The sequence below is a fragment of the Saccopteryx bilineata genome, chromosome 3, assembly GCF_036850765.1.
Source record: "Saccopteryx bilineata isolate mSacBil1 chromosome 3, mSacBil1_pri_phased_curated, whole genome shotgun sequence".
In the NCBI taxonomy this organism is placed as follows: domain Eukaryota; kingdom Metazoa; phylum Chordata; class Mammalia; order Chiroptera; family Emballonuridae; genus Saccopteryx; species Saccopteryx bilineata.
Genome location: NC_089492.1, coordinates 292,479,018 through 292,494,805, shown reverse-complemented (window position 1 = coordinate 292,494,805; position 15,788 = coordinate 292,479,018). Strand labels below are relative to the sequence as shown.

Genomic DNA, 15,788 nt, shown 5'->3' with positions numbered 1-15,788 from the left:
GCCTCGTCGTTCTTAGATAGCCGCGCCCCGCTGACGTAGAGCAGACCAGCCCCGCCCCCCGCATATTCGTATCCGCCCACACCGCACACGCGGTGGGGCGCGCCTGACCCTTGGCCGCAAGGGGCGGTGGCCCCAGGGGCGAGCAGAGGGACAGTGGCTGTCCCGGGAAGACTATCCCTGTTCCTTACTCACCCTGCCGCGTCAGAAGCATGTGTGCCCGCCCTCCGCGCTCCCTTACCCTGATGCTGACCCCTATCCCACCCTGCTCCCCTCTACCGAAGCCCAGGCAAGCTCACTGCAGGCCCCCAGGAGTGGTGACATCACCCACTGAGGATTCTATGACTACTAGATGTGACTCTGCTTAGAAGGAACATGTTTCGGGAAAACAAAACTAAGTGAGAGAGAGCACCTGCGATAGAACCACGCCCCTAGGCTGTCAGTACGGCTGGAGGGAGCTGGCCTTGCCCACCCTAAGCAGCCTGGTCCGCCCTTACACACAACAGGACCTCAGGGCCTCTGGGCCGGAGGTCTAAAGGAGGCCCTTGCGGGTGACCTCCCAAAACTATCCTCCCCTCCAGGACTGGAGTACCCAGAGAGGAGGAAGGGGCCAAGGTCACAGTGTAGCTTCTGGTGGAGCTGCCTCTTCTTGCCTCTGGGAGCACGGGCGGATTCTCCCAAGGCTTCCTGAGCTAAGGGTCACCCACAAACGCATCCCGGAGTCATGTTCCAACAGTGTGCCAGGAACACCTCTGTGAATAAGTAGCTGCAGGGTCACTACAGGATGAACCTAGGCAATTCACTGCTGTGTACTTTGTAACCTGCCTGGTTTCCCAAATGTCAGCCACCATTCCTTCTCTACCCTGGGGTCCCCCAACACAGGCCACCCCACCTCTCTGCAGCACCCATATCTTCAGGTTCCCCCAGTCCCCCATACCAGCTGTTGTCAGTCTTCTCTGGCTGGGACTCCTGGCCTTGTGTCCATTGACCTGGAACACTGCTAGTCACAGAAAAAGACATGTTTCATTGCTGTCTTGAGACAATTGGTCAGTGGGATCACCAAGGGTGAATGGAAGAGGGGCTCAAAGATGACGGAAATTTGAGGGGATTTCTCAAGTTCTGTAACTTCCTTCTGATTGTTTTGTAAACCCTACCACTTCCCTAAAGTGATCGCCAGCCACATCTACAGAAGGAGATGCCTTTTGAGTTGCATTTTTGGACCAAAAACATTATTAACGTGTTGATACTAATGCTTGACCTAGTACTCGCTACCTCCTGAGAAACTTCTAGAGCAGGACAGTCTGCAGAGAAGGCACCATGGTAGGCATGCGTTTGGGCGCTGCTACTAGCTAAGGTGACATACCAGCACCCTTCCTGTGTACCCTTTTCTAAAGGGAACTTGTGCAGGTACATATCTGTAATCACAATAAGCTTCTGTCCACCCTGATTTTGAGACATCCGGCAGGAGCACTTCTTCATTTCACACATGAGAAAATGGGAACTTCAGGCCCCAGGACCACCCTGGGGATCCAGAGGCCTGGAGCTCACACCCAGCGCCAAACACAATAACAAGGCCCATGCTGGGAGGGGTGTCTTAGGGCCTCTGGAAGGTTCCTCTAGGAGTTGTCACTTGGGCAGAATCCAAAGGCTGAGTCTAGGCTGTGCTGAGGAGAGGGAAGGGCCAGCAGCAGGAGAGAGTCCAAAGTCAGGGTGGGGATGGACGCTAGACAGGCCAGTTTGGGCTGCATATAGGATGTGGGGGTGGCATTCTGCCTCAGAGGGGCTCAGGGGTCTGGAAAGGCAGAAGAAAGTCTTCCTCCTTTCTGGCCAGGCAGTAACCTTTTCCAGTAGCCAGAGCTGCAGACTACTTTAACATAATTTCAAATTTCTTTCTTGGTATTCTTTAAGCTTTTTTTTTTTTTAGTTTAGAGGGAGAGGAACAGTAATTTGTCCCTGTATGTGCCCTGACTAGGGATCGAACTGACAACATCTGAGCTTTGGGATGAAGCTCTTAACTGAGGGGCTTCTTTTACCTTTTCTTTCTTTCTTTTTTTTTTTTTAATTGATTTTAGAGAGAGAGGAAAGGTGAGAGACAGAAACAGATGTTTCTGTATGTGCCCTAAGGATCAAAATGGCAACCTTTGCATGTTGGGATGCTGCTGCTTTAACCAACTGAGCTATCCGGCCAGGGCTCTTTTATCTTTTAAAAAACAATTTAATTTGATTCTTAGAGAAAGGAAGGGAGACAGAGGTAGAGAAACATCGATTTGTTGATCTAGTCATTCTTGACATCGTTTGACTTTTTTTTTTTAGAGAGAGTGGGAGGAGAGAGGGGAAGAGATGAGAAGTATCAACTCAATAGTTACTGCACTTGAGTTGCTCAGTGATTGCTTCTCACACGTGCCTTAAACAGGGGGCTCCAGCGGAGCTAGCAACACCTTGTTCAAGCTAGCACCCCACGCTCAAGCTCAATGAACCTGCGCTCAAGCCAGCGACCTTGGGGTTTGGCACCTGGGACCTCAGAATCCAAGGTGAACATTCTATCCACTATATCATCACCGGTCAAGCTTATTGGCTGATTCTTGTTTTTGTTGTTTGTTTTTTTTTTTGTATTTTTCTGAAGCTGGAAACGGAGAGAGACAGTTAGACTCCCGCATGTGCCCGACCGGGATCCACCCGGCACGCCCACCACGGGAGATGCTCTGCCCACCAGGGGGCGATGCTCTGCCCCTCCGGGGCGTCGCTCTGCCCGAGACCAGAGCCATTCTAGCGCCTGGGGCAGAGGCCAAGGAGCCATCCCCAGCACCCAGGCCATCTTTGCTCCAATGGAGCCTTGGCTGCGGGAGGGGAAGAGAGAGACAGAGAGGAAGGAGGGGGAGGGGTGGAGAAGCAAGTGGGCGCTTCTCCTATGTGCCCTGGCCGGGAATCGAACCCGGGTCCCCCGCATGCCAGGCCGACGCTCTACCGCTGAGCCAACCAGCCAGGGCCATTGGCTGATTCTTGTACATGCCTGATCAGTGACCAAACCCACAACCTCAGTATGTTGGGACAACACTCTAACCAAATGAGCTATCAGAACAGGGCCAAAATTCTTTTTCTTAAACATGGTTCCATAGTGTCTAAGCTTCACCCCCCAAACCTGAACCAACTCTCCTCTGAATAAAAGTTGAAAGATGGGGGATAGTAGGGTAGATGGGGTGGCTGGTGGGTGAAGCAGGGAGTCTGGGCCATGGAGGTGTGGAGTGGGGCCGTGGTCTAACGCTGAACTCACAGCAAGGGCAGGGGCACCCTGGCTCTAGGGTGCAGGCAAGGGGTGCCCCAGGCTCTCAAGATACTGGGAGTAGAAAGGGTGCTTCTCTTTGGGGTCCTGCTCTCAGTTCTGGGAAACTGGCCTCAGCGGTGCCTGTCTGGAGTGAATGTGGTGAACAGAGGCCGCCCAGCATCCAAGAGAAAATGGCCAGGAGCCTGGATGGCAGGGTTGGCAGGGAGGGACAGAGGCTCCCTGTGGAGGGGTCTCTGGATAGTAGCCAAATATCATCTTGTTTCTTCCCCCAGCCTCTGGCCTCCAGACAGCTGACCCAGGACAAGTCAGGTCCTAGGACAAGTCCGGTCCTAGGACAAGTCTGGCTTTACCTAGCCCTCCCCAGGGTGTCTAAAACAGCGATTTCTACCTTTTCCAAATCATTGCATACATAAACTAATTGCTAAAAGTCTGTGGCAGACCAAACAATGTATTTTTTTGCCAAATATATAGTTTTGATCCATTCACACCAGAAGGCTATTGTGTTAGTGGTCATTTTTAAATTTGACAATCTAAGGCAGCGGTTCTCAACCTGTGGGTCGCGACCCACAGGTTGAGAACCGCTGATCTAAGAGAAAAGAGGTCAGTCAGTGCCCCTTAACTAGTTAGATGTTGCGGTGGCCTGACCTGTGGTGGCACAGTGGATAAAGCGTCAACCTGGAAACACTGAGGTTGCTGGTTCAAAACCCTGGCTTGCCTGGTCAAGGCACATATGGGAGTTGATGCTTCCTGCTCCTCCCCTTCTCTCCCCCCCCCCAAAGTGAATAAATTAAAAAAAAAATTCTTGCAGCACACTAGTTGATATTGCTGTTTTAGAATAGTCCACTGGCAGTTAGTCTCAGTTTGGCCTGGTTTTAGGACACAGGGGTGTGGGGGCAGGGCTTCTTCCTGCAGACCCACTAAGTGCCAGGCACAATTCAGACAGGAACAAAACCTTCACTGGGCCTGACCAGGCGGTGGCACAGTGGATAGAGCGTTGGACTGGGATGCGGAAGACCCAGGTTCGAGACCCCGAGTCGCCAGCTTGAGCATGGGCTCATCTGGTTTGAGCAAAAAAATTCACCAGCTTGGACCCAAGGTCGCTGGCTCAAGCAAGGGGTTACTCAGTCTGCTGAAGGCCCATGGTCAAGGCACATATGAGAAAGCAATCAATGAACAACCAAGGTGTCGCAATGCACAACGAAAAACTAATGATTGATGCTTCTCATCTCTCCATTCCTGTCTGTCCCTGTCTATCCCTCACTCTGACTCTCTCTGTCTCTGTAAAAAAAAAAAAATAATAAAAAACAAAACCTTCACTAGGTGGTGCCCTTCTTACCAGGGTGCTGGGGAAGGGACACGCCCTGCACAGAGAATTGCGTGTGTACCAGGGTTACTGGAGGGGGGTGAAGACGAGAAGGTGGGGGGCAAAGGGGTCAGAACAGGAGTGCCTTTGCTTGTCCCGCATGTTTTGGGGAAGGGTAGGGGCTCAACCTGAGCACAGGCCCTCTGACCGTTGGCAGCCCTGGATTGGTCAAGGAGGCGGCCCGGTTGTGGGGGGGCGCCCCCAGGAGCCACTGGTAGCGGCTGCTTGGGCACACCGCGTCATGGGCTCTGCGCAGGCGCTGGGCAGAAGGGAAGCGTGCTCCCCGTGCAGTGGACACGGAGAGCAGACGAGCACCCGGTGTCGAGGTTGCTGACCACGAGCAAGGCACGCAGACGCCGTGCTGCCCCCTGCAGTGTGATCAGAGGCTGCATCAGGGCACTGCAGGGGCACTGGAGGCAGGGCTCCCAAGGAAGCATCAGGCCTCATTGGCCAGCAGCTCTGGTACAGTGACATTTCAGAAGGCAGTGCTGTTAAAATTTGCACGGAAGTCTTACTTCAGGGAGGATGTTGGGGCACCCTGGACTGTGCACCGGTTGGGAAGAGGGGGAGTTGCCCCCCCACTTCTGTAAGTGGCAAATCCAGGGCCCCGATGCTGCTGCCTCCTCAAACAGCACACCTCCAACCCAGGCAGCCTTCACTTACTTAGGAGGAAGTGCCAGCCTCCACACTCAGGCACCAGTGACCTTTAACTTCACCCAGCAGGGGACAGTCTGCCAGAGGAGGGGGAACCTCTCCTTGACTCACACCTGCTATGGAAGCTTTTTCTGCTTTGGTGGCAGAGGCTTCCTTTTTCTCACAAGATGCAGCTCTCTTTATTCAGATGAAGAGTGCCTTCAGAGGGGACCTTGTCTGTGGAGTACTGTCCTCAGAGATCTTCTGGGTGGAGAAGAGGAAGGGCCAGCAGCTGGGGTGCTGGAGGACAGCCACTTCCAGAGGGGACAGGACTGTGTGGGCAGTGAGTGACAGGTGGACAGGGCTACGAGGCGCATGTTGTCTGAAGAGGACCCAGCACTCCTTTTATGGATTCTCTGTGATGCGGATGAAAGATGGGGTGGGCAGCTTAGAGCTGGCTGAAGCAATGCCCACCAACAGCTGGTCAGACCGAAGTGCACAGGGCACGGCGGCTGGTGAATAAGCAGCCACACCCAAGTCCCTCATGTCAAACTGCTTTATTACATCTTAAATAACAGTACAGTTTAATACAGGGTCTATCTTGCATCCAGCTTCCTTGCAGTACACTGACTGAAAATTAAATACAAAAGGAAAAAGAAAGGGCAGGTACAGACAGCTCGATGGAGGTGTCAACGGGAGGGTTTCCGCTCAATTCCCTGCCAGGTCCGGGCTACCACGCCTCACAGCACAGTTTTTATGGGAGGTTGCAGACAAACAGGATGAGAAGCCTCTACTGCTGCCATGGGGAGTGCTTGGGTAGTGGGAGCCACAGCACTCCTGTCCAAACACTGCTGCTGGACACTGGCCCAGAGGAAACCATGGAAGTCTGTGTGTTAGAAAAGTGATTGGCCTCAGATGCAAAAGGCTGGTTCCACGGGAGATGGGCTATAAGGAGCCAACAGGGGAAGGCCGGGGTCTCCGCTCCCTGCCCCCCCCTCCCGAATCCAACAGCGATCATTTGGAACAGGACTTTTTTTTTTTTTTTTAAAGAAATAAAGGAAATAGTGACTTATCCTGCTACTCAAGCGTGTTGAGCTGCTGACTGTACTGCTTCCGGTGCGTGCAGAGTAGCAACGACAGTGGACAGAGCTGCAATGGTTACAACTTTAAAGAGGTTATTTCTTAAAAGAAAAAGAACATCGAAGGAAGGAGTCCTATATGCACATTTGAGCATTTCTACAGCATGCGAGTCTAAGAGTTAACCCACCCAATATGGCAAACGATCAAATTTTTTAAAATTTAACTTAGAAAGTTTGAGATCATTATTTTCAAAACATTGATTTGTACATTGTTTCATACACAAATAATTGACTGACTATCCAAGCACAGGACGGGCACCTCTCTTGAAAACAGAGGTTCTGATGGTTGGGGTGGGGCACAGGGTAGTGTTAGGCTATTATTATGAACTTCCCCCCAACTTCACAAGGAAACCCAAGGTGAGATTAAAAACTGAACTGAGAAGGCAGAGGGGACGGGGCAGGAAGAAAAGGTGCCTGATTGGACTCTGCTGGTCACCACGCACTCAAGACCACCAATAGCATGTGCTCGGTTCCATTCTGTTTTCTGTGCCATGTCTGTGCACAACAATTATGTGACACTAGACAAAAATAAAAAATAAAAAAACCAGGGACTAAATTTACATCATTAACAATTTCAGAGAGACCGCATTAAACCCTCTCTCTGTTTTACTGAACATAAAGATACTTTAAAAAGGAAACATGAGTGTTTTGAAAATCCTGTTACATTTAGAATCCTGAAATTTAGAACCAATTACTATATAAAGTCCTTGACTTGATTTGCATGAACATCACAAAACAGGATCACTGATCTAAAATTCAAATAAACTAGTGACCAGATGTCTGTCTCACAGTGCACTCAAGTTTACTCTCTGGTTAACTTTTTATTATAGTATTTCCTTTTTTAACTTCAAGACAAAAAGCAAACGAAGACAATGGTCCCGGGAGGAATGCACGGCTCGTCGAGTTACAGCGGACTCTTCTCTTCATGGATTGTGCTCTTGGTTTCAGCAGTAAGTGAAGGAAAGATCTTGCCCTTTTGAAGTTCGGAGGGGGAGGGCGCCCACGTTAGTAGGGGTGGATTGGAAATGCTATCACTGTAACACGTCAGGGTGGAATGGTCTTCCAGTCACCATGGCGTCCACCTGCTGTTTAAAACAGAGTGTAAAGAAATGTCATGAGACCACGTGTATAAACTCAGACCCACCATTGGAATACAGCGCCATCTGGGTGTGGGGCTGAGGCACACTTCTCAGCTTCACATAAAGGCTCACCTTAACCACAACTCCCATCAACTTTACATCATGATTAACCAGCCAGGAACCATAACCTCACATGCTTTAGGAGCACTTGGGCTGCTGTTACCTGTCGGTGTTAGTTCCAGATCTTGAGGAAGCTATCCCAGGACCCTGTCGCCACAGCCATCCCATCGTCAGTCACCCCCAGGCAGCTGACACGGTTGTCATGCCCGGCCAAGACACCTGGGAGCAAATGAGAGCACAGTCACTCCAAAGCCCAGAAGTGTTCCACCTTGCAGTGACATGGTGACACTGTACAAGGTAGGGTGACATATGAACTTGCTGAAGGGGACCCAGAACCCCTGCAGGCTGTCCTTGCAATGCCTCAGGGTTCATAAAGGAAAAAACTCCAGGAGGGAAGGTCTGGTCCAGGTGGAAGTTAAACTGAAGCACGTGGTCTCTCTCCGTCAAGGGGAGGGAGGATCAATGCACTCCTCTTTTAACAGCATGGGCACACCTACAGCCTGCAATAAGTGTCCAAACCAAACAGAAACATACTAGAGAACCCATGATTAATCTGTTACAGACACAGCATAATGACAAGAACAGCACAACAACAGATAACCCAGGGCCTCTTCCACCAACTCCTGTGCACTCACAAAGGTAAGAAGCCCTAATAAAAAACAGAACAAAAAACAAAACAAAACAGAACAAAGCCTGACCTGTGATGGCGCAGTGCACAGAGCATCGACCTGGAATGCTGAGGTTGCCAGTTCACAATCCCGGGCTTGCTCGATCAAGGCACACATATGATTGATGCTTCCTGCTCCTCCCTGCCCCCCTTTCGCTCTCTCTTTCCCCTCTCTAAAATCAATAAATAAATTTTAAAAATCTTAAAAAAAAAAAAAAAAAGGGAACAAAGCCATGACCTGATAGCTCAGGAACTTAGAGCGCCATCCTGATGCAACAAGGTTGTGGGTTTGATTCCTATGCAGGGTAGTTGTAATAATCAAGCAATGAATGCATGAATAAATGGAACAAACTCATGTTTCTCTCTAAAATCAATTAAAAAAACCCCAAAAATCACTATTTTTTTTACATATAATTGACTGACAGCAATTATAACATGACAGCATAAGACTGTGACCTCCCCTGGGGCCTAGCACAAGGCATGGACCACAGAACACAGGGTTGGTGTCAGACACCACAGTAAGGGTCCGTGCTTTGATATTCATCAGGCAGTGTGCCACTTTCTTCCAGAGGAAGAATCTGAGGGCTCATTCCAGAAAGCCATGGCCCATACCAGATGGCTTATCTGGTTTGAGTGTTGTTCTGATGCACCAAGGTTGCAGGTTCGATCCCCAGTCAGGGCACATAGAGAAGATGACCAATGAGTGCACAGATATATGGAACAACAAATCAATGTTTGTCTCTGTCTCTCTCTTCTTCTTTCTTTAAAATCAATCAATAAGTGAAAACAAAAACAAAAGCCCCTAGTCCACTCCTGCACTTACAATGTCCTAGCTGTGTCAAGGAGGACCAGTGCTCTCCTAGGCTCAGGGTCAATCGATGGGTGGGGGAGCTGGGGTACGAGGGGTTAAGTAGGGAGAATAAGAGGTGGTTCAGCCAGGGCAGGAAGTAGGCCCCCCAGAAGCAGACCTAGGTCCGGGCGCTTCTTCCACCCCCAAGCACTGAGATCGACAGCTGGGCGACTCTGAAATCAAGAGTTTGTGTACTCCAGCCACGGTGTTCAGTACTGCAAGTTCTTACCTTCAGCACAACCTGTTTTGATGCACCTGACAACCACACACCAGCTTTTTTTTTTTTTTTTTTAAAGAGTCAGAGAGAAGGACAGACAGGAACAGACAGACAGGAACGGAGAGATGAGAAGCATCAATCATTAGTTTTTTCGTTGCGCATTGTGATACCTTAGTTGTTCATTGATTGCTTTCTTATATTTGCCTTGGCTGGGGGGTTACAGCAGACCAAGTAACCCCTTGCTCGAACCAGCGACCTTGGGTCCAAGCTGGTGAACTTTGTTCAAACCAGATGAGCCCGCGCTCAAGCTGGCAACCTCGGGGTCTTGAACCTGGGTCCTCGGCATCCTAGTTCGATGCTCTACCCGCACTGCCTGGTCAGGCCCACACACCAGCCTTTGATGTGTGAACTTCAGACTACGTTATACCTGCCTGGACTTGTGCTCTACTCTTAAATGATTGAGTTCCAACACGTAAAACCAGAGGGCAGGGAAAGCAAGACGGGGTCTTGAAGGCTAAACCGTGTACCCCTTTTCTGCCTAGTGGGGCCACCGCCTGGCCCTCATAAATGTGTGGGAAGAGCTTCTGGAACACGCGGGTCACCATGCCTGGAGAGCCACACCCTTTGGCTTGTTGCCCATGCCCCTGCCAGGCCATGCCATGGGGCCGAGCTGGTGCTTTCAGGCAGCCCCAGACCACGTTTCTTGCCAACCTGACAGACGGAAACCTGAACGCCTTGACTTACGTGAGGAGTCACATCCACCTAGAAAGAGTCAGTGTCCAGGACACACAGGAAGGCCCCAACCATCACCTACCGGCCCTGTCGGCTTTGAGTGCGTCCCAGACGTTGCAATTGAAGTCGTCGTACCCTGCGAGGAGGAGGCGCCCGCTCTTGGAGAAGGAGACAGAGGTGATCCCACATATTATGTTGTCGTGGGAGTAAGTCATGAGCTCCTGATCCGCACGAAGGTCAAACAGCCTGCAGGTAGCATCATCCGAGCCAGTGGCAAATGCATTGCCATTTGGAAAGAACTGGAAAGAGAAAGCAAAGACACACAAAAATAAACATTGGTAATACAGGCTGCCCAGGAGCAGAGCTACAACTGGCATGGTACAAAAAGCCAGCAGGGCTGGACTTAGGCAGAACCCGGGGGACCATACCATAGGGGTCTAGGAAGCAAACCGGGGAACAGGATGTGAGGGCTCTGCACTGTGTGAGCCACACAAGTGCCCTCAGACATGGGGGCTGTCTTCTACACCTTTCCCAAGGGTATGGCCGTCACTGATGGGCCTGTGTTTCTTCATGAGCAGCAGCAGAAGGCTGGCCCTGAGCAGGAAGGTGGGGAAGGGACCCTCAACTTAACAGATGTGCCTGCACAGCCCCCCTCAAGTCCAGGTGAAGTGGAGAAGGAAAGCCCCCACCCTGCATAGGCAGCATGCTGGGTGAAGAATTGCGCTGTCCCCCACCCAGAGGAAAGCCCTCAGCACGCCAGGGCTGGGAGCCGGCCAGCACACAGCAGACACCGCAGCGATCCTGAGAAGGACGCCCAGCACAGACTTGGCTGGCTTCCCAAGGCCAGCCCACACCACATCTAAGTTTTTTACAGGGAGGTTTTTGTAAATTAGGTTGTATTTGCAGTGGAAATACAGAATAATCCTGAAAATATTTCAAAATTAAACGAGATATTCTGTGGTTTATAGTAACTCATCTCATTGTGAACAGCTGGTGAGGATGCTGACCACAGGTTAACCCCGACTCACACAGATGGCATTGATGTCAGACTCGTGGCCAGTGAACGTTTGCCGGCACACCCCTTCTCGCACATCCCAGAGTTTGGCTGAAGCATCACAAGCACCAGAGACAAACAGTCTGGTGTCAGGGGCGAGAGAAAGGCTCATAACATCCCCAGTGTGTCCAGTAAACGTGGTCGTCTGCTGGCCCGTCTCGATGTCCCACAGAGCACTGGAGCAGAAGACAAGATAAGCAGAGTCACCTCTCCTTCTCAGATGACCAGTGACAGAGTATCCTACAAACCACCCAGGACCGCAGTAAACCTGTGTGCTTTTCCTTAAAAGAATTCTGAACTCTTCAAATGACTTTGAAGGGGAATCAAAACCAACAAAAATCCTGCTGCAGCCTGACCAGGTGGTGGCGCAGTAAATAGAGCGTTGGACTAGGATGTTGAAGGACCCAGGTTCGAGACCCCAAGATAGCCAGCTTGAGCAAAAAAGCTCACTAGCATGGACCCAAGGTCACTGGCTCGAGTGGGGGGTTACTCAGTCTGCTGAAGGCCTGTGGTCATGACACATATGAGATCACAATCAATGAACACTAAGGTGTCGCAACGAAAAACTGATGATTGATGCTTCTCATCTCTCTCCGTTCCTGTCTGTCCCTATCTATCCTTCTGACTCTCTCTGTCCCTGTAAAAAAAATAAAAAAAAAAAAATCCTGCTGCAGGTTTGAGTAACCAATCTCCACGTCAACTCAAATATCAACTAAGAGCTCCGTTAGTTGGATCGTTGTCCCAATATGCCAAAGTGGCGGGTTCAATTCCTGGTCAGGGTACATACAAGAATCAGCCTATGAGTGCATAAATAAGTGGAAAAACTAATCAATGTTTCCCTCTCTTAAAAAATTAATAAACAAAAACAAAACAAAAAAAACAAGGGAAGCCAATTGTCCCTTTAAAGCAGGGCAAGTCGGATGCTTTGCCATACACTCAGGCTCCAAGTGGGGTCTCAAGGGGTTGCAGGACATGCCCTGTATGGTACTGCCAGCTCTATGCCCTCGAGGGTCCTACAGGCCAGGATGTGGGGTAATGCTAGGCAAACCAATGGCTCAGAGCGATGCAGCAGACTGGAGCTCAGTGCCCATGGCTGTTGGCTCATGTGGCCAAGTAAGGGGTATCAAAGGCAAGATGTGGACATGTACCCCTCCTGAGCCTCGACCCAGACAGCAATCGCGCGGAATCGCTCACTTTGTTCCAGCCTCATGGAACCCTGGCTCCTTCTGGCAACACAAACCCAATCAGACTATTTCAACCCTGCAAGCCTGCTGCAGGAAAGCTCCCCAACGGGGGCCTGAGGGACTACAGAAAGGAAGCAAGACAGTTCCCGGAGTCTGAAAGAAAACTGCTCGGAAATGAAGAAGCTTTAAAAAATTATTCTAATAAATTCTTTCCCAATATTGAACGTCTAGATCAGAGGTCGGGAACCTATAGCTCGCGAGCCAGATTGTGGCTCTTTTGATGGCTGCATCTGGCTCGCAGACAAATCTTTAATAAAAAAAATGTTAAAAATATAAAACATTCTCATGTATTACAATCCATTCATTTCCTACCGCTCATGTTCAGGGTTGCGGGTGGCTGGAGCCAATCACAGCTATCCTTGGGGATTTTTTTTTTTTTAAACAAATAGGATTTTATTTTATAATTTTTTTATTTTATTTATTCATTTTTAGAGAGGAGAGAGAGAGACAGAGAGGGAGAAGGGGGGAGGAGCTGGAAGCATCAACTCCCATATGTGCCTTGACCAGGCAAGCCCAGGGTCTCAAACCGGCGACCTCAGCATTTCCAGGTCGATGCTTTATCCACTGCGCCACCACAGGTCAGGCCCCTCGGGGATTTTTACTGGATAATTTTTATTGGAAATTTTTATTGGATAATGTGTAACGTACATGAGATGTTGTATGGCTCTCACGGAATTACATTTTAAAATATGTGGCATTCTAGTAACACTGTTTTGTCTTTTTCCAAATAGCTCCAGATATATGGAAAAGATTTATATAGGTGGATGGGGATCCTTAAACCCCTCAGCAAGATCTTCTGAGCATGGCTTTTAAGATACCTAGAGGCAGAAAAAGCCCAATAGAGATCAGGGGAACTACCAGCTTTTAGGATACACTCTTAAAGGCTCCAATGCCCCAAAGGGGTCTCATAGGATGCCATCTGGGTCCTGCTTCAATAGTGGAAAGGAAGGTCATTGAGCTAAAGCCTGCCAGGCTTACATGCCTCTGCTGTGAGGAAATAGGGACACTGGAAGGTAGGCTTCCCCCTCGCTCCTCTAAGGGAAGTCTCTTCCAGCCCTACTCCAGCCACCTATGACCTAACCTTGCCCAGAATGCTGGGGTTTGCCACTGAAGGCTGAAGGTGCCCAGGGCCGTCAGCCCCATCTACGACACTGTGGACGAGCCTAGGGTATTTCTTCCAAGAAGCAGGTAAACTGATCTCATTTGCACAAGGGCCACTTAACTATGTTTTGCCTGAATAGTCAGGTTTTTTATTCTTCCCTCAAAGATCTCTGTTGTGGGTGTTGATAGTCCTATTTTCTGCTGCTTTGCTTAATATATAGTGTTTCCTTTATCCCTCCTACCTCAATGCCCCACTCATATTTCAGGCTGGGACCTACTCCTAATTTAGAGCTCTCTTTCCCCCTTTTGCCAACTTCTATTATGAATCTACCTTTGCCACCCAGCTTAGTGTCTCCCAAGGTTCTCTTTACCATGCCACAGTCGCAGAGCTCCAGGGAAAAGCAACCTGGTCTCATCTCTCCAGGCAGAGGAGAACAGAAGCTCCATATCCACGCATACTGCAAATGGCTTTTTCAGTCTACCTGAATCATTACCAGCTAGAAGCAGCGGTCGTTGGGACTTGGACATGAGCTGCAAAGTATAGAATGGTGACAACAATTCCGGTGCCATGAGGACTTTTCCTGGATGTGGACTTTTCCTGGACTCCTGCTCCCTGTGACAGCTCCTAACAGACTGAACTGTGGTTGGGATGCATTTTTCAGGAATTTGGCATGGTGATGGGGCCAACTTAGACTTGGTGAACATGTTAAGGACACTACTCTTTTATGGATCCTTGCTGTATTGGCCAAGAGTTTGCTTAAAGGCTTTTAATCACTGTAAAAAAAAAATAGAAGACTGGATAAAGAAGATGGGGCACATATACACCACGGTATACTATTCAGCTAGAAGAAATGATGACATTGGATCACTTACAGCAGAATGGTGGAATCTTGATAACATTATGCGGAGTGAAATAAGCGAATCAGAAAAAAACAAGAACTGCAGGATTCCATACATTGGTGGGACATAAAAACGAGACTAAGAGACATGGACAGGAGTGGGGTGGTTACGGGGGGTGGGGGGAGGGGAGGAAGGAGAGGGGGAGGGGGAGGGTACAAAGAAAACTGGATAGAGGGTGACGGAGGACAATCTCTCTTTGGGTGATGGGTATGCAACAGAACTAAATGACAAGATAACCTGGAAATGTTTTCTTTGAATATATGTACCCTGATTTATTGATGTCACCCTATTAAAATAAAAATTTATTTATATATAAAAAAAATATGTGGCATTCCTGGCTCTCTCAGCCAAAATTGTTCCCGACCCCTGGTCTAGACGTTAATGTTTTTGTGAACCTATGACATTTATACAAAAAGTACACCTTGCTAAACAGGACATGGTGGCTAAGGGAGGAAGGACCACACAGGGTGTCCCCATTCCCCACGGGACTGGGTGTCTGTGCCTCAAAGAGACAAGAAAACCCACGAGGACACATAAAATCTAAAATGACTCTTATGAAATAATATCTAATCATTTAAATTATATGGTTTGGTGCTACAAACGAAACATTCTAGAGTTTAAGTGGGCTTCTATCTATAAGGAAGGTATAAATTCTAAACATTCAAAAATTTGGTGTAATCCACTTGAAGTCATGACACCTGCTATTTTGGGGCTATGCTTCGCATCCACATGAGATAGAGCTCCCCTAAGGGGGGACAAAAGCACCTGCTGCCCCAAAGGACTGCCCGTAGGGAAAGGAGCACAGGCTACTCCCACACAATTGCAAGGTCAGTGTCTGCGAAGTACACACTCGACCTCACTCATCTCTCGCTGCCTCTTAGACTAAAGTCTCGTGGCCATTTCACATTACAGACATCCTAATTAATTTCATAGTACAGACATCCTAATTAACGGCAGAGTCATTTCCTCTGTGCCTAGAGCTGTGGGTGTGACTGAGCAGTGTGAGAAGAGCATGGAGCTCAGGTACTCACCAGGTCGTGTCTCCAGAGCTGGTAACAATCTGATTGTCATCCAGGAAGCGGCAGCAGGACAAGTAACCTGGAAAGAAAACCCACATAATGACCCAAATCTGCAAGCCCTGTGAACCTATGGTCTTGTAAACAGAAGCCCTGTGGGCATAATGAAATTCCCACAGTTGAAGGTCTCAGGGAAGACCCTGCCCTGTCCACCTCCATCCCCGGCCCTGTGCGCAGAAGAGACATAAAGCAGCATGTCACCTGCACTGCTTAGCAGGGCCTGAGCGGGGCTTGGCCAGCCTTGCAGCCCAGGACCAAGAAGGCCCACAGGGCATACACTCCCCCTCCGGTCTTCTCCTGACAGGAGCCAGGACAGATTCCACACCCTCATTC

At 49.5% G+C, this 15,788-nt stretch overlaps 1 protein-coding gene across 6 annotated transcripts in view; it reads right to left on the bottom strand.

Moving 5' to 3' along the window:
• Positions 1-5,818: 5,818 nt before the first annotated feature.
• The window catches only part of GNB1 (G protein subunit beta 1), a 94,636-nt gene continuing 84,666 nt past the window's right edge, over positions 5,819-15,788 (bottom strand). For all 6 annotated transcript variants that reach the window (XM_066270668.1, XM_066270673.1, XM_066270667.1 and 3 more), the window contains 5 exons: positions 15,411-15,477; positions 11,109-11,310; positions 10,163-10,379; positions 7,718-7,833; positions 5,819-7,500 (listed from right to left, as the gene is read on the bottom strand). In XM_066270668.1, coding sequence (XP_066126765.1) covers positions 7,727-7,833; positions 10,163-10,379; positions 11,109-11,310; positions 15,411-15,477 — 593 coding nt within the window. In that variant the 3' untranslated portion in view covers positions 5,819-7,500; positions 7,718-7,726. The remainder of the gene's footprint in view (positions 7,501-7,717; positions 7,834-10,162; positions 10,380-11,108; positions 11,311-15,410; positions 15,478-15,788) is intronic.